Source organism: Trichinella spiralis, assembly GCF_000181795.1.
Source record: "Trichinella spiralis strain ISS 195 chromosome Unknown Scfld4, whole genome shotgun sequence".
NCBI lineage: Eukaryota > Metazoa > Nematoda > Enoplea > Trichinellida > Trichinellidae > Trichinella > Trichinella spiralis.
Window position 1 is genome coordinate 7,749,362 of NW_003526943.1, and position 17,733 is coordinate 7,767,094.

The 17,733-nt window shown below is 29.0% G+C and overlaps 4 protein-coding genes across 4 annotated transcripts; 1 reads left to right on the forward strand and 3 right to left on the reverse strand.

Annotated features, from left to right (window-relative positions):
• Positions 1-661: 661 nt before the first annotated feature.
• On the reverse strand, positions 662-2,228 carry Tsp_01903 (putative iron-sulfur cluster-binding protein). The gene is made up of 3 exons (XM_003377658.1): positions 2,165-2,228; positions 1,105-1,327; positions 662-710 (listed from the first exon to the last, which is right to left on the reverse strand). The coding sequence occupies exons 1-3, from the start codon at positions 2,226-2,228 to the stop codon at positions 662-664; spliced, it is 336 nt and encodes a 111-aa protein (XP_003377706.1).
• A 2,293-nt stretch (positions 2,229-4,521) lies between these two features.
• On the forward strand, positions 4,522-5,144 carry Tsp_01902 (conserved hypothetical protein). Its single transcript, XM_003377659.1, has 2 exons — positions 4,522-4,725; positions 4,983-5,144. The coding sequence occupies exons 1-2, from the start codon at positions 4,522-4,524 to the stop codon at positions 5,142-5,144; spliced, it is 366 nt and encodes a 121-aa protein (XP_003377707.1).
• Positions 5,145-9,761: 4,617 nt separating this feature from the next.
• Tsp_01901 (homeobox protein engrailed-1) lies at positions 9,762-14,088 on the reverse strand. The gene is made up of 3 exons (XM_003377660.1): positions 13,677-14,088; positions 9,982-10,172; positions 9,762-9,920 (listed from the first exon to the last, which is right to left on the reverse strand). Exons 1-3 carry the CDS (start codon positions 14,086-14,088, stop codon positions 9,762-9,764), a joined length of 762 nt encoding a protein of 253 aa, XP_003377708.1.
• A 1,646-nt stretch (positions 14,089-15,734) lies between these two features.
• Tsp_01900 (putative type II secretion system protein) lies at positions 15,735-16,544 on the reverse strand. Its single transcript, XM_003377661.1, has 2 exons — positions 16,445-16,544; positions 15,735-15,832 (listed from the first exon to the last, which is right to left on the reverse strand). Exons 1-2 carry the CDS (start codon positions 16,542-16,544, stop codon positions 15,735-15,737), a joined length of 198 nt encoding a protein of 65 aa, XP_003377709.1.
• Positions 16,545-17,733: the final 1,189 nt, after the last annotated feature.

A 17,733-nucleotide genomic window follows, 5' to 3' on the forward strand; every position in this document is an offset into this window, starting at 1 on the left:
TAATTGCTTTAAATGTAATTTCAGTTGCTCTGCTCAGCGATCAGTTGTCTGATTAATTCACATAATCGAATACAGTATCGCCCTTATTCATAGTATATTGCTGTAGATCACATAAACTTACATCTGTGAATTAAACGAGAAAGAACAGACATGGTAAAAAAAATTCCATTTAAACAAATATCATTAAAATTTAATGCTAGAAATAAAATACTGTTAATAAATATTATGAATTATTATTTTCAAATAATTGTAGTCTACAGATTACAATAAAATGATTTCAGAAAAAATTAGTGATATTTTATTTATTCATAATTTTATTAAATGAACATATAAAATAAATATCAATTTCACAAATTTAAGCTTACGCATTAAACGTCAAAGTAATAACAAGTTAAAATGAATTACAATACAGAATAATACGAGTAGGAATAATCATTCTTTGTCGGCAGTTTTATTTCCAGTATGATCTGGATGTTGATTGCAGCTAAGTTTAACAAGCTTTTCATACAATTTTTCAGCTCCACGACAGCTTTGCATAAAGAGCCAAAGGAAAAAAGTTAATTTTAGCAACCAATAAAATGAGAAAATGTCGCCAATAAAGTGAGCAAAAAAATCACCAATGGTAAACAAACCAAAAGTAACCCAATAAAGCATCCATTGATTAAAATTGATTTTTTCTTCGACTTCGATCTCCATAATCGTTTTCATTGCTGAAAATCCGTTAAAAATAAAAATGATAAAATTTAATATTCACAAAAATTAAAAAGAACATAAGAGCAATGCAAAAAAATATAATAGTAAAATTGGATATGTAAAATTTTATAAATAATGCAATGTTTCGCAGTAAATATGCATTCCGTAATTATATTAGAAATTGAAAGATATTAACCGTCGGGCAGCGTGTAGCACGGTGGTAAGCCATACAGCTTGACGTGCTGAACTCATAGGGTTCGATTCTCGCTGTCCCATGAAAATATCAAATATGATCCTAATGCATGTAGCACGGTGGTAAGCCCATATAGCTTGACGTGCTGAACTCATAGAGTTCGATTCTCCCTGCCTCATGAAAATATCATGATATAAACGCAATGCGTGCTGCTCTACATCAACGCATTGGTCGGCACGTTTATGTAGTCGAAAGTCATGCAGTCTAACGTGCATACCAAAGCGGAATCAGAAGCTTTTTCACAACCGGAACACCACTCTAACCATTTTATTCCAGAATGCTTACAGTGTGCGAAGCGATATTTATCGTTGGGCAGCGTGTAGCACGGTGGTAAGCCATATAGCTTGACGTGCTGAACTCGTAGGGTTCGATTCTCGCTCCCTCATTAAAATATCAAATATAATTCTAATGCATGCTGCTCTATCTTGTTGTGCGTATCTGCCTCCCTTGTTTGAATAGGTCGTAGATTTGGGTTTAGTACCCAGTTTCTACCCTATGAGAATACCCGGGCAGCCGATACGAAAAAGGAGGATAAGAAGCAATTTTTCAATACCTGTAATGATAATGTCTCTCAATGTGCATTCAAAAAACTGGACCATTTCAATATTCACATAAAATCTTTGAACTAGCACTAGCAATTAATGTAAATAGTAATAACTGGTGATTTTGTTAATGACCACTTTTTTCTTCAATTTGCCAAAAATCTTTCCAACAAATGTGTCTTGATTGCTAATTGCATTGGTGATATCCACTCAAATATTTCGAATAATTTCTGTTATTTTGAAACAATGTACGCAACGAACAACTATTCACTCTAAGTAATTTCAACAAAGTAATTATTGCATTCCTATGAAAGGTTGCCAATACCTGGTGTTTTACTTTAAAATTTTAATTTTAAACATAACTGTGCGACTGTTTTAAAAAGTCGTGTTGTTTATTTAAATAACGTGTGAAGCGTATTGTAGTCAAAATATTAATATTATTGAACTGCAATCATTAGAAATCGCAAAGTATCAGGCATGTACAACCGTGATAGTTCCACTGTTTTTAAATTTTAATATTAAATTGCATGCAATTAATTTTCAAAATACTTTAAATAAAATCAGAATATTTTAACGCAATAAATAAATTAAAATAATGTAATTAAATAATGAAGATGAGTAATTAAAAAATGAAATTGTATAAAAGTGTGAAATAAAATTGAGAAGTACAATTTACTTACAAATTTAAAGGTTTTTTTATCAACTGATGTAAGTTGATCATCTGCCGCCAAGAACTGCATTTGAAAATAATGAATTCTAGATTAAAATTTCATAGTAAAAAGTGGTTTTTTATTAATATTCTTTCATTCTTATTAAGTCTATTATAAATCATGTAATCAATTTGCAACACTGAACATTGATTGTAATATGCTGTGCTGCAACTGACTATGCAAATGCAGTGAGAAACATGCCACATTCTCTCAGAGAATGAATTAAGTAATGATCATAAACTCATTCGATATCATTTTGCCTACCTTTGAAATTCATTGAAATTAAATTTACTTATAAATTTCTATATGCCAACATTTTGGCTGAATTGATTAATTTCACCATAGTCAGTTTCTAATTATGCTTTACCAAATAAAACATTTTACATGTTCTTGAACAAAGCGTTTTATTCAGTCACTTTTATCTTACACTTTGTACAAAAAATAACATTTCTTTACTATTTTTCGTCATAATTATTTCAAAATCTTCAATTATTTTCATAGCAAGCGTAACTTAGTAATTCAAAAAAAACATCGATATCTTTTCAATTTTCATATTTTTAATAAACGTGAAAATTAAGTACACTGAGAAGTCATGAATGTAAGATACCACTTTCAGTACAGTAATAGTAAAGGGTATGAATTATCTGTGATTAGTGGCTTTGAAGTTTTATGCTTGTGCTCTGCATTGGACTACTCTCTAAGGCAAGATGTACACGGTAGTATGCAACGCACAATAGATCAACTTCCACTTATGTATGCTTCTGCATCAATGCTTAAACTTTAGATATTACAGTTTTTATTAATATTGTTGCATTAATATCTGTTAATATTTTTCACTTTCCAAAAAATATGTTCCTATTTCTAGCCTAATTGGTGATATTTCCAATAATTATTTCGAACATTTTGTCATTCTTCAAAATGCAACAAACTTTGTTCACTTGAATACTAGCAGATCATTCCTATTTTGTGTGCTCTGTCTGTATTTAGATTAAATTTTGTTAAATTTTTGTCTTTTATAACTGAAAGTGAGTAAGAATTTGTAATAAAAATGAAGTAATCTTAATGATGCGCTTTAGATTAGTTAGCATTAAAATATAAAATGTGAACAACTCATTTTTTAAATAATTACTTGAAAATATGGTTTAGATGTGAAACAGAAGAACGGTTATTTATTTTCAGGAGAATAAATGAGCTACATTTATTTAAGCTTATTTATTAAGCATCTTATTATTTCAGTTAATTTACTTTTCATTTATGTTTAACACTCAGATATTTTGAACATATGATTGAGAAAGATACTATGCATAAAAATGCGTGCATAAAGTAAATAACAAACAAATATTTGTTCACAGGTTGCTTTGCTTTACGTTTGTAAAAAGGTTACACTTTTTTACAGTTTTTACATGAAGTATTTTAAGCCGTTCAAATGTACATTTGGAAATCGACACTCTGCATATTGCAAAGTAATAAACATATAACGTGTTGTATGTTGTATTTTATAACAGTACCATAAATTGCAATTTTCTCGTATACTGTGAACAAAAGATACTATCGAGAAACATCCTGATCCAGTAATATACTTTATCTTATCAAGAAATCAAGAAATTAATGCAATCAATCACATAATCAAAATATGCATCTCTGACAATGTAGGTAATTTTCTTTAACCCTTTCGGGCCCACCGTATCAATTTTGATACATAATGTTTTATGCCCCATAGCTATTTACTGAAATGTTTTTGTTAGCCATGCTTGTGTTTATGTATTTTTGACATTTGTCTTAACAATATTTTATTGCCATTTTTTTTCTCATCTTAGTAGATTTTTTATAATGCGCCCTACTGTACAGGTAGGTGAGACGAAAAAACATGAATTTGCATTTTGATGTATAAATTGAGAACTGAGCAGAATTTAAGGATAATAATTTTTTTACTAGTAGATGCTGATGTGAAGATGATGTTAAAATTAACTGCAGCCTCTAAAGTTTTTGGGGTGCTGAGTAGAGTTCCTTAGAATACCTGTATCAATTTTGATACACTGGGCTTTAACGGAAACTGCGCATCATGATTACTACCCTCAGCGTACTCAGATTCGCTTGCCCAACCCCGTATTACTTTTCTGAGAAAAATCATTTAGGATGTCTAATGAATTATTGTCAGATGCAATCAATAACATTTCTAAAAGTTTTGCACCATCGCTCATATTTATTACTGAGATCGCGTCCTCACTACACGTCTAGTAGTTGCTGTAATTTGGTAGTTGCTGCCCCATGCACCTGTCAATAATTAAACGTTGAAATCCCAAACATTTTAAAAAATTACAACATGAATATGGGTGGCATAGACCTGAACAACATGCTTGCTGCTCTATACCGCATCGAACACAAAAGTCGAAAATGGACCCGTCGCATTTTCTTTTGGATCATCAGCACTGCCATGACAAATGCATGGCAACTGTATAAGAGGGACAGAAAGGAGATGCCTGGAACATGCACAGGCACATTGGACCTACTAAGCTTCACTTGCCAAGTTAGTCAGTCCTTGTGTCTCGTGAATTTCCAGAAGCCATTCTCGTGCGTCTTCTCCAACGGCAGCCCTGACGTCAAGACGATTGGGAAGACGACCAACTGACCTCTCAAGAGAAGTAGCAAAGGACCAAACTAGCCATTGGCCAGAAATCACTCAAACGCGAAGAAGATGCAGACTGTGTTCTAAATTAGCGACGTGTCTGTGCAAAAAATGCAGTATTTACCTATGCCTAAGTAGCAACAGAAACTGCTTTACAGAATTTCATAAATAATTATTTGCCTGCCAATTACTGCATGCCTGCGTACATAAGAACAATAAGCGTATGCACAATTAGTTATAGAAACGTGTACTCCTTTGAGGCCCAGTGTATCAATTTTGATACAGCTCTAAAAATGGCAATAATATTATTCAAACAATAAATCCTATTAGAATTTTCATAAACACACCATAACATGTTTAAAACGCATATTAAAAAAAATTTTGCTTCACAGAAAAAATTGCTGGTCTGAAAGGGTTAATTAATAGAAATGAATATCTTTGTTGTTTAAAATTTTGAAATAATTTTATTTTTATAAATGATGTGTTCAGTGTATTCATTGATTTACTTTAATATTTAACAATTCATTTACCTATATTTTATGTTTTACATTGTACTTTCAATTAATGCCAAATAGCATTATTTTAATAAAACATAAAAAGCAAATGTTTTTCAAAATATTTCAAAATTTTCAAATTATTTGTTCATTGAAGAAATGTGTTTGTAATCAAACTAAATTTAACAATTTTCAAATTCATTCAAATCAATTTCATCTGCATTCTATTGCAAATGAATAAAACTATAATAAATTTGAATAACACGTAAATTCACGTCACAAAATGTATTTTAGAATACATCTCCTTATTGTTATTGAAGTTTGAAAATTTGAAATTTATTTTAATTATCAGAAAAAGGGGAAGCTGAAATAAAATTTATATCTTAAATTATACTGAATCCCATGATATAATCTAAGTGATTTTTTTATTTTCATATAAAACTGAAATCTTTACTATCATCAAATGTTTAATAGTTGCTAATTGCTTGTTTGATTAGACGATAAGATAGAAAAAAGATTTTGCGGAACTTCAGTTTTAAAATTATGCCAGAATCAGTTAGGTAGAAAATGCTGTCGAATTGATGAAGCGACCGGCTTTGAACTGGGTTTTGTCGTCGCCGTTTTGGAACACAAGTGGAAAAATTACCGCAATTTGTCTTCCTCTGATTGAACAATCTTGCCACTTGATCAGTGTGCTGTCGTAATTGGATTCTGCTAACAAATGATTATCTCACATGAAACCGATGCCATGCAAAGGTTTTGCAAATTTAACCTACAAAGATGGCAGCAATTTAACGTTCCTGAAAATTGAGTTGCACTTCTTAAAAATGCCTTTCCAATGGCTTCAACAGCGGTATGTCATGGTCGAATCTTTCTGACAGGCAATCAACGCTATCTTGTTGGCGTTGTAAATTGGTTCTGATTTAGCTTTGAAAAGCAGCCTTTTCACCACTTTTCAAAAACATCCTAATTTATCTACTACAGTGATGAAAGAAAACACATTTACATTCCAACTACAAATTATACAAATAGTGCATAAATTTACTGAAACGTCCCATATGAACTAACAATTGTGCATCACTTTTTATAAAATTTGACGTCTAAGGCATAAACAACTGCAGTAAAATTACATTATGCAAATATAGGTAAATTTTAAAATAATAATTTAATAATTAGAAACAAATTTATATTAAATAGTTTCAGCTTTTTATATCAGTGATTTCTTAAACATATATTGTGACATCGGTAAATATGTAACACAAACTGACATTTTACTGTCCATTGTTTGGAGTGCATTGTAAATTAAAAAATATTGCAAACAACAGGTGGCTTCAGTTTTAATTAAGATACTTTGAATATTTAAATTAAAATAATTCTAGTGCTAAATTAGCTACTCTTAATATTAAGTTTTCATTATTTGCAAAAGTTTACTCTAGTTGATAGACTTAAAAAATATTTTATATTATTTTAGTAAACTGAAAATGTGCTATACAGTAACGACATATAAAAGGAGACGACATGGGCGGCACCCCCCCCCCTAGTAGCCGTCGAATATTTTTTGGCTAAGTATCTGTTGTTAATATGTCTCTGCAACATTTTTTGCACTTAGTTAAACGATTGCCAAGTGATGAATAAAAATATAATAATAACATATATTATAAAATGCCCATAGACAATATTATCGACAGATTTTGGTCTAAAAAACGTAATGCACTTTTCAAATAATAAAAATGATGTTTATATTGATCTTAGATTTTAGAGTTTTATCTGCGGATCACAAACGCGCTATGTATGTGTATCCACTTCCCTGTATGTTTCCTGCGTCAGCACCATTGGTGCTATATATGAAAATGAAATAAAGAAATTTAAGGTGACTCAAAATTTTTTTGAACTCATGGGCTACTTTATGGCCTCTGACCATATACATCTCTATATACAAAATAAGATTAATTATATCTGCAAATAACTTCAGTTAGTCCCTAATATTTAATATTTAGATGATATTCAAATATAGCTGCATGCAATGTACATTTAGGCATTGCTATTTCTTCTGCAACAATGCCATTCTACTTCACTGCTGATTATTGTAAAAATGATAAAGTGATCATATAATGCCTAATGTAATGTAGATTCTTAATCATAATTTAGTTTATTTCAATTTAAATAAAACTTTAACTTATAATTTATTTTGCCGATTGTAATTTTGCTATTTCAGATTACTTTCATCATATTTTTTGTGGTTATGTCTAATATTGCAAACTTATATTGGATGATCAAAATGAACTCAAAAGTTAATGTTGTTATTAAAATAATGCAGTTCATTATATTGATAATTTAAAGTATTTAGGTTGAATATTTTATAAATTTATAACAAATGTGAATTAAAAACTCTAGGATATTATTCATTTTAATTAATTAATGCATATGTGCAATACTGCTGGAGTTTTATTTTTTATTCTATGTGATTTCACTTTCAAGTAGGATAATGAAAATCTATTTATTCAAAGAAATACATTGGACTGACATCTGATTATACAAAGGGAGGGAATAAGTAGGCAATAAACTTTTAGCAGAACTGTAATGTATTTTATATTTATACAAAAGAGAACTTCAACAACTGTAGCCGTCCTTGATCTTCATTTTGAAACATGTTGTCAAAATGCTACAAGTGTCATTTGCAGTCTTGTACTAGTTGTTATGTCGATAAGTATATGATTGTGATTTTATCGTTGCCATGTGTTTGCATTCTAACTAGCGTATCATGACATCTGCTTGCAAATGATTTTCGCGCACGATTAAACAGTTAAAGAGGCCGAACGTTGCAGTTTTGACATATCACAACAGTAGCACCTGGTTTACTGTAAATCTGCAACGTCACGATTCTGTAAAAGATGTTTAGAATTTCTGCAAAAACAATTAACCCAATAAAGTGAAACTGAATACTTATGCAAATTTTTGCCATTCCATGTGGTTAATATGAAAATCTATTTTATTATTCATTTGTTAAATTAAAACAGTCACATCTCCTTTCTTTTTTTATAAAAAAAGTAACAGTAAAACAGCTTTTCTTTAGTAAATATGAGTTATATAAATGAAGCAGTTCCATTTTAAAGTATCTTACACTTAAATGCACATTCAAACAATAGCAGTGTTTAAAGATAATTAAACAAATAATGTCTATTATTTCATCATTTACATCAAAACATACCATGTATATCTTATAAAACTAATTATGAATGAAAAAATCAGAAAAATAGAAATAATATTTGATTAATTTAAAATCACTAAAAACTCAAAATTTTGAAGTGGAATAATCACAAAATTCAAACTGAAATATATTAAGCAAATCTTCTCCTTTTTATTTCTTAATTCATTTATTTTACTAAGTATTCAACATCTATATCACTGCTTTTCAAATACTTTTAATAAATGTCTAAATATAATGAAATAAATTCTTTAAAACAAAAAATTTCAATTTATGAAACATAAAGATGTAATATAAAATTTCTGAAATGCACACCGTCTTATTAAGATGCAAACAAAGCATATACATGATTACTTTTAAACCATTTTTTACTACATTTTTGATTTAATAATTAGAAAGAAACTTCTTGGTAGGCTGTATTTCCATGAGAGCAAAATTTGCAGAAACATATTGTCAAAATTCACAATTAAATTTGTTTATTGACAAATGCATGAGCGTTGTCTAAAAAAGCATTTTCAAAAACGCAAACAAAGTAACAAGCTAATGAGCGCAGCTGTCTTTGATATGCAACTTGATTTTTGAGTTCTTAGATACACTTTATCTTAATGGATTTCAATTTTTTCAGGCTGTTACTGCTAATTACTGATCAAAAAATTATATCAAGATTATTAACTGCTTCAGTCATACGTAAAATAAACTATAAATCAGTAAATAATGTAATGTAAGCATTACAGTAAAAATGTAATAAAATATTAATAATAAAAAATTCATATTGTGTAAAATTAAAAATTTTTCAATTTGTCAAAAATAATTTCACATAACCTATTGCATGCATATTGATATGTTGATATTTAAAGATGCAGTGTATATATTGTATTTAAATATATCTATTTCAGAAAAAACTGCAAAATTATTTTATTTTCTTTTATATTTCATTTTATTAAAAAATAGCGTTTTTAAATATCACATCCTGTTATACAATACTTTATAATGAAATCAAATAAATTAAAACCAGACAACTTCAGAAGTCATCTACAAAACACTTTCCGCAATTAAGAAAGAACTGTTCTTGACGAAAATTTCCAGAAGGAGCAAATTATATTTTTTTTCTTTTAGCAAACAACAGTATAATGTACAACAGAATTTATAGGTTTGAGCAGTTCATGCACTGATCGCAGTTAAATTTTATTTTTTGCACACTGTGCAACTTTTTGTGGACATTGCAACTTATAAATAAATTAAGGCGACAGTTCTTCCTCTTCCTCATCACTGATATCATTGTTCTTGCTTGATGTCAATCTTGTTGAAGTAGTGTGATTGTACAATCCCTGAGCCATGAGTTGTATGGCAAGAAGATTGTTGCAACGGTTTTGTTTTTTAATTTTTGCACGCTTATTCTACAACAAATTGTAACATTTCACTTATAACAATTATTGTATATGTAAAATAATGGCTTACTTGAAACCAAATTTTAATCTGTGATTCATTCAAGCCAAGTTCTGATGCTAACTCTTGTCGCCTTTTTTCAGTCAAATAACGATTCTCTTGAAATTCAAAACGCAACCGTTCCAGTTGTTGTGTGGTAAATGCAGTTCTAGGCCGCTTTTCATCTGCTTTTGCTTTATTTCGGATACGACGATTTCTAGGTCCTTAAAGCCAAATAAATAAGCGCAAATCGATGTCTCAACAGTATTAAATACATGCAATTATATTTCCTAATAAATGTCACATAAATAAAAATAAAGTCATTTATTTTGAAGTAATCTCATTTTACATATTGTTCAATTATTTTTTCTGCTATTTGTCACTTATTAATTTTTTTAGTCATATTTTAGTTCATATCTTAAGTTCACTACAAAATGCTAACCTATTTGAACTGACAGGCAACTAGTACTGTATTAGATGCCAGACAACCTTAGCAGACTGACAGTCTGCCTATGCTCATTCATCATCATTGCAAAGATAACAATTGGCACAAATCATACAGTACACTAATACCAGTAGTGTTTCATTATGCAGGTCAAATTGTAAACAAATGTTTTCACTAATTACCATGACTTTAAATGACATAAAAGCTTGTTTGCAACATTAATACTGCTGCAATCTTGATTTACCACTGATCGTTTACAATTTGCGCATGTAATGTCTATTTGCAGAAACATCATTAAAAAGAATGATAACACTTTCACAACAAACACAAATTCGAGTTTTTTATTTAATACAAATAAAAACTAAATCATTTAACTTAGTTCCATTTTAAATTCTGGCTCATGTTATTTCTTTAAAATAAAATAAACACATACAACAGTAATAAAGATTTTTTTTATTAAAATAGTTAATATCTTTTGCTTGAAACTTGAATTTTCATTTGAACAAAAATTAGAGTGCAATATATTAAAGTGATATGTAATTACCTTCTATTTTAAACTTGCTTCATTAGGTTTATAGTAAAATAAGCATATCTGACGGAGTTTTCAATCTATTTTTTGAGATTTGAGGTGTCGTGAACCAAAAACATCTGTTTAACTTATTATTACATGTTACGCAACTGAACAATGGTAGTCTAATTTTTATAGAAAATTAAGCAAATAACAGTAATAAATCATTCAGACATACAGCACTGCAGATGCAATTGTTTATGGAACGATGGTTTGATTATCTAAAATGGCATTTCTTGAATAATATCTGTAGTAACACATACACTTATGTCAACCAAATTTAAGCAATTTGAATGCTAAAAATTAATAAAGTCACAGTAGTGACAATTCTGTATTTACTGGTTGACAGAAAATCAAGATTCTATTGCGATGACTATTGAAAATTATTCAATTAGCTAATATCTTACTGAGCAATAAAATGGACAACATCAACATTTTCTTTAATCGAGTGGAAAATGCTAAACAGCTGTTTGACAGAAATACAATTGAGGAATTGAATCTGTAAAAATAAAGCTGGTAAAAATGTTTGCGCACAAAACCTGGTAATTATCAAATTTGTTTGTTAAATTTCAAACACAAATAATTAGCGGTAATTAAAATACAAACAAAATTAAAATTGCCTTATTATTAATAAGCAATGAAATTAAGAAACATTAATAAACCTATATTTACACATTGACATTTATAACATTGACTTTTTTGCATAAATATAACTTTTTATTACTACCTGAAATTATATCTATAAGAAATTTAATCATGTTAGTAAATAAGTGTGGCTATCAGAATGCTGAACTGTGCTTTTCAATTTCTTCAGTAATAAAAGCTGACTGAACATTTAACATTTTAGCATGTTAAAAAAGACGGAAATTGGCTAATAAAATTAATATTAATTTAATCTGCTTATGATGAAGCATCTGTTGAACACTTCCGTTATTGAAGGTTGTCAGTAATTATCTGTGACTTATTTTCACCAATAAATTAGAATTAGCAAAAGTTGGTTAAGCTAGCAAAACAACAGCTGCTGTACTGTGGCAGTTAGCATCAGTAAAAATTGGCAACAATTTACTTGGTCAACTCTAATAGTATTAAAAACTTACCTAACGTATGCGGCTAAATTAACGTTGTTTGAAATATATTCTACGTTTGATTTATAAAACTTCATTAAGCATATGCTTATCATTCAATTCTAAAAATCTGAAAATCTTCAGAAGTCTTTCACCGAAGATCAAATTGTACATCTGCCTAGTTTGAGTAAAAACGAACATTTAAATTGTCATATTTGACTGACATCTGTCAGTTCCTACATTTGATGGTGCTCTTAGCAAAGGTTTATTTCATACATTTTTCTTGGTAGCAAAGCTCAATTTAATTCCTCGAATTTCTAAACTTCTATTTCAGTCTATAATGTCTTAAGTTATTCAAGTTTTATTAGTACAAGGCACTTAAATGTCAGAACTTACCGTCATTTTAAATAAATTATAAAATCCAAAATTCATTATCAAACTCATAATTTTTTAAAGAAGTGTGCTTTAATATAATGCATGAACTTAAAAGAAGGGTTTTGATAAATTTATCCACCATTCTCGAAATTCTTTTCTACAAGATGGTCAAAAAAGAATATTCATAAAAAGATACTAAAAAATAACCATAACAAGGTCGTCAATGCTTATTATTAACTTGAGTGTGACATTGATACTAAACATGGATAGGTATATAAATGTCTGATAGGTAAAATCAGACGACCTCAATTGTTTATCAGCAATAGCAAACGACGGTCAGTTACTGGCCAACACAAATGACCGATGATTTAAAATGCCTGTCACCATTGCTAGCGCTAATTGACATTTCGCTTCCTTGCAGACATCAAGGCGCTCATCTTATTTTATCTGTAGACAGTCAAACATATAATTGATCGTCACCAGAAGACCTAACTAAATTAACCTTCGAACTCTCGTGAGGTCTCAATGTTGAAAATCATCAGAAACTGGAAACCTTTAAGATGTAAAGCTACACCGGTCAGAATAGAACAACTGTTATAAATTTTAATTGAATATCTTCTTCCTCATATTCAACATATTACTTCGAATAAATTCATATTGCGATCATCTGATTCAGATGTGAAATGAAATTATTACTTATAAATAATGTGAATTTATAATCAGCAATCAACAGACCATGCTTGTTTTTAAGAAATGAAATGTAAATATTTTACAAGAAAAATTAAAATCTTTCATGTAATATATGTAATTCATGTAATATTTACAATTTTACTTTTATTTATTGAATATTCAAAGCAGCATGCATTAAAAAATCGAGAAATGAAAAGAAGTTACATTGATCAAAATTACTTAATTAGATAGTCCTCAAGAATGCATATTTAAAAATTCTCTTTTCTAAAGTATAAGAAAAGTCCAGTGAAAAAATTTAACAAATGAATTGGAATTTTTAAATGATAAATTCAAATATTGATGAAATATTCGACAACTCTGTGAGATCTATTGTACTTAAAAGTTTTGAAAGCTAAACAATTAAGTTTTATTAGTTCTGACATTTTAAATGCTTCAGGAAACATTAATACATTATACACTACAAGGAATGCAAAATACAAAAAAGAATTATAATCTTATTTATTTTTCAAAGGTTTAGCAAGATATGCTTTTACGATATGAACATTTATTTTATTAATCAATGTATAAAAGAAAACACAAGTCATACCTGATGAAGGACGATCTGAATAGCGAGTACAATAAACCCATGCGGGCCATAGGACTTGTGGCACGTTCTTCATCTGGCTTTCGCAACCGGTCATTTCAGAAAGGGACTTAGAAATTTGCCCATTACCGGAAGATGCTGATGGCCGTTTTATATTCAAATTCATCGAAGTTTTCATTTCTTTTAAATTTTTATTAATCATTTCAGATCGAGAATGTAATCCAAAATCAGGCTTAAGAATATTTTCTACAGAAAATTTCAATTCTGATCTTGAATAAAGTTGCTCCAACTCATTTGCATTAGTTTCCTTTGCAGAGCTGGGTGATGGGCTAGCACTTTCACTGTCGGAATGTTCTCCATCAGAACCTAGGCTTGGTTGCCTCGTTTGTGGCTTTACTTTCACGCACAGTGTCATTGCAAGGTAGGCGCCCTTCAGCGACTGATCGGCGCCTCTTCTGCAACGACTTAAGAATCGCCAAATGTTGGCTTTCTCAGCCAATCACTAAATAGTGTACAGTATGTCAAAGGTGGGGCAGCTGCTCACGATTGGTAGATTGGGCTCTTCGCTTTGTCGCCTTCGGAAAACAAAATTCTTAACTGACAATAGGACAAATTTATGAACTAGAAAAGAAGAAACGCTTGGAATGCAATTGTAGATTTATCTGAAACTGCTAAACAAAGTACATTGATTGTATTAAAGACATTTTGATTAACTTTTGCAACTTTTGATAAAAGTATAACAACTGATCTATTGATTAAGCACTATGAGCGTGGGAATTTCCGAAGCACAGGTTTCATACAAATTTCAATCATGGCATTTAAATAATATCAACTTAATATTTTACAAATAACATCTAAAAGATGACTTGATTAACTTTTTGTTTTAAAATAACAAATTATCTGTCTGCATCGAATCGTAAATTACTCTAAAATTATTACCATTTCAATAATAAAGCTTTTTAAATTAACATATACTATATAATTTTAATAGCGTTTGCAGGCATTAACACAGTTATGTTCAAATTATATTGCAAATAAAATGAAATACAAAAAAAAAATTAAAATTTCAGATGATTTACTTGCATTTTTTAAATGTCATTATGAGTGATGTGAAACCTGCCATTAGATACTAAAAATCACGTTACAAACTTACAGTGCAGTACAAACCCAAAAATGCTCTGAAGAAATATGGGCTGTTTATCATTACAATACTATCATGAATATACTAGAGATTTTTTAACGTAAAGTTTTATGTATGTATGTATGTATTTATTAGCAAATTAATTTTTAAACATATTCACATTTTATGTATATTCACAAGATAAACTAAAAAGTGAATAATAAATTAAAATATCATGCAACAAATCTTTAACGATTTTGAAGACTTTAATAATTCTGATTATTTTAAAATTAGAATTTTTAGTTGATTTCTAAAATGTAAATAGATAAAAATTTTCTAAAAGTGCTTAATTTTTAAGTTTTCTCAATTTTATTGCTTTTTTATTGTGCTGTAAAGTAGCTAAATTTTAAAGTAATTAGCATTTATTAAAATATAAATGATAAAGTACATAATTAATTTAATTTGAATTTATTTAGAGCTTCTTAATCATTGTCAATTAATGAAAGTAAACGTGCAATTTATGAAATAAAACAACACTATGTTAAAAATTTACAATATATATTTGCTTGTCTTCAAACTGCATACAAAAATTCTATAACTTATTTTTATTTTATATTGTCAAAAGTAATATTTCGAGTAAAAACATTCTAAACAATAAAAGAGCAGTTGGAAATTACGTGAAAAGTGAAACTTATAATTTTTGCCTTTTAGTATAGTAAGTACTTTAGAAGTGACCAGTTGAACAGTCTTAAATAAAAATAATTTGAAAATTATGATGTGTAAATTTTGTCTTGGTAAGTAAAAATTGATTTATCATTTTCAATTAAACAGTAACGTTTTTCAATACGTGTGCTATATTCTAAATTTTGAGAAAGAGAGCATTTACTCAAGACATGTGATTCTTCACATTTACACTGGCGTTAATTAATTGCTGAAATCAATCAAACAAGTTCTTTTCTTTCAGTAACTGCTAACGTCAGCTTTACTTTGACTGCTAGTAAAATTATATTGCATTTAACTTTAGATTGCATTAAACAATCTGAAAATGCTCTGAAATAAAATGCTAACATATGCTTCAGTTCGACTTTACACTGAGAATTCTTGTGATAAAAAATGTATAACGTTTTTGTAAGATAATTGTATTACTAAGGTTAAACTAAATTAAGAAAACATCTTAAGACTGTGCATATTTTAGAAATAGTAAATTTATAAAAATTTTATGGCATTATTACGTAAATTGCATTTATTTTTTTATTCTCCTTTTCCTAGTGACAGCTACAGAAAACCATAATGCTATTAGTGCTTCCTTAAATGGAACAAACCCATAATTATTTCAACAGTATTTCGTGTGAATGCGTTTAAAATTTATCTTTAAAAGTATTAAAATGTATCTTATATAACGTTAAACAGTATTTATGTTTAACCACAAAAGTTTTTCCAAGAATTTATAAGTAGCCAGCTTTGGTCGATTAGCGTCACGATGTCGGGCATCACTTTCGTGTCATTGAAGGTCAAAAGTAGCCGCCAACGATATGCATCGAAGTGTTGGAGTTAAGCAAGCATTTATCGCCGATTTTGTCATACGTCAACGCAAAGCCAAATGCCATTTCTGTCAAACCTCTTCATCATTCGACGAATTATCACTACTCACTTAATACCAGTTCTTGGCTGAAGCTCGTCACAGTCACTTCATCATTGCTGACAGCCGTTGAGTAGCACAATTGAAATCTCTTTGTATTGATAATTTCCATTCAGCATGTTAGCATAATTTATAAATTTACCATCATCAGTATACATGCAAGTAAACTGTTCACTCTTTTTTAACAAAGTGAAGTGTATTTTAATGAAAATTCATTGATCATTTTTCACCTTTAAATTTTGAAAGCAAATAACACATTAAAGACCTTAAACAAATTTATAAAGTTGCAAAATCAAAAATTGAAGTGATTTTTGCAGCATGAAGACTGAAAGTAGTTACAAATGTTTTTGCATTAAATTCACATTGCATCAGACACAAGTAAATTTATTTCGAATTTGTGAATTGACATATTACATATATAAATAATAATTGTTTAGAATATTTAAAATGAGATCTTACAAGATTAGATGTAATGCAAGTCAGTCAAAAATACGATTCATCCTATGATGGCTGCAGTGTAAATATTTTGGTTAATTTACTCGAATATATGCATTTTGTGTTTCTTATTTAAATAGACATAAGTGAACCATTCCCTTGATAAGAGCATAAATAAATTAGCATACCAAAGTATCAGTATGAAGTTTAATGTTTTAATTAAGTGCATATGCTTATTAACTGCTCGGATGTTTTATATTACACGTTATTTCACAGATATTGCCTTTCTAATTATGCAAAAAATGCATAAAGTAATACTTTAAAATAATTTCAGTGTATGTTATTTAATATTATGAGTACATTGTTAAATTTCTTTTGACTATTTTGTGCACTCGAGTTATAAATTCAAAACAACTTATTGCATATATATGCGTATACGTATTAAATATAACTAAAAGAACTAATAAATCAATGAGCTTTGAAACGTCATGTCAGTATAAGCAACTTTGTAAAGTTTAAAAAGCAAAAATGTAAAGTTGCCCAAATTTGTTATATTCTTTTAATTTAGATTTTTCAGTGTACCCACTATCTCAATTCAAATTTATTTCCCCACTGAAAATTAATTAGAATTTTGTTATTGTAATTACCGTTGATGAAATGTAATCTGCTTGACAAGGCATCATTGTCAAGTGGCAATGAACTCTTTATGCTAAACAGCGTATTTCATTTAAACTTTTAAATTACATCATTAATTGCACATCAATTATTATTAAATTGCATATAGTATAGATTTTCACTGCTTGCTTTTCTGTTGATAAAAATGCCTGTGGTTCACATTAAAAATGCCTATTATAAAATTTTCTCAT

Bases quoted from the DNA above. Each gene is read 5' to 3' on its own strand.
- Tsp_01902 (XM_003377659.1), top strand. From the start codon at position 4,522: ATGAATATGGGTGGCATAGACCTGAACAACATGCTTGCTGCTCTATAC. The intron at 4,726-4,982 runs GTTAGTCAGTCC...ACTGCTTTACAG, and splicing joins TACTAAGCTTCACTTGCCAA to AATTTCATAAATAATTATTT.
- Tsp_01900 (XM_003377661.1), bottom strand. From the start codon at position 16,544: ATGGAAATTATCAATACAAAGAGATTTCAATTGTGCTACTCAACGGCT. The intron at 15,833-16,444 runs GTGAGTAGTGAT...GAGCATTTTCAG, and splicing joins CAGCCAAGAACTGGTATTAA to ATTGTTTAATGCAATCTAAA.
- Tsp_01901 (XM_003377660.1), bottom strand. From the start codon at position 14,088: ATGACACTGTGCGTGAAAGTAAAGCCACAAACGAGGCAACCAAGCCTA. The intron at 10,173-13,676 runs GTATGACTTGTG...TTTGGCTTTAAG, and splicing joins TTCAGATCGTCCTTCATCAG to GACCTAGAAATCGTCGTATC. The intron at 9,921-9,981 runs GTAAGCCATTAT...AATTTGTTGTAG, and splicing joins AGATTAAAATTTGGTTTCAA to AATAAGCGTGCAAAAATTAA.
- Tsp_01903 (XM_003377658.1), bottom strand. From the start codon at position 2,228: ATGCAGTTCTTGGCGGCAGATGATCAACTTACATCAGTTGATAAAAAA. The intron at 1,328-2,164 runs GTAAATTGTACT...TATTTTAATGAG, and splicing joins AAAAACCTTTAAATTTGTAA to GGAGCGAGAATCGAACCCTA. The intron at 711-1,104 runs GTAGAGCAGCAC...ACGGATTTTCAG, and splicing joins GTGCCGACCAATGCGTTGAT to CAATGAAAACGATTATGGAG.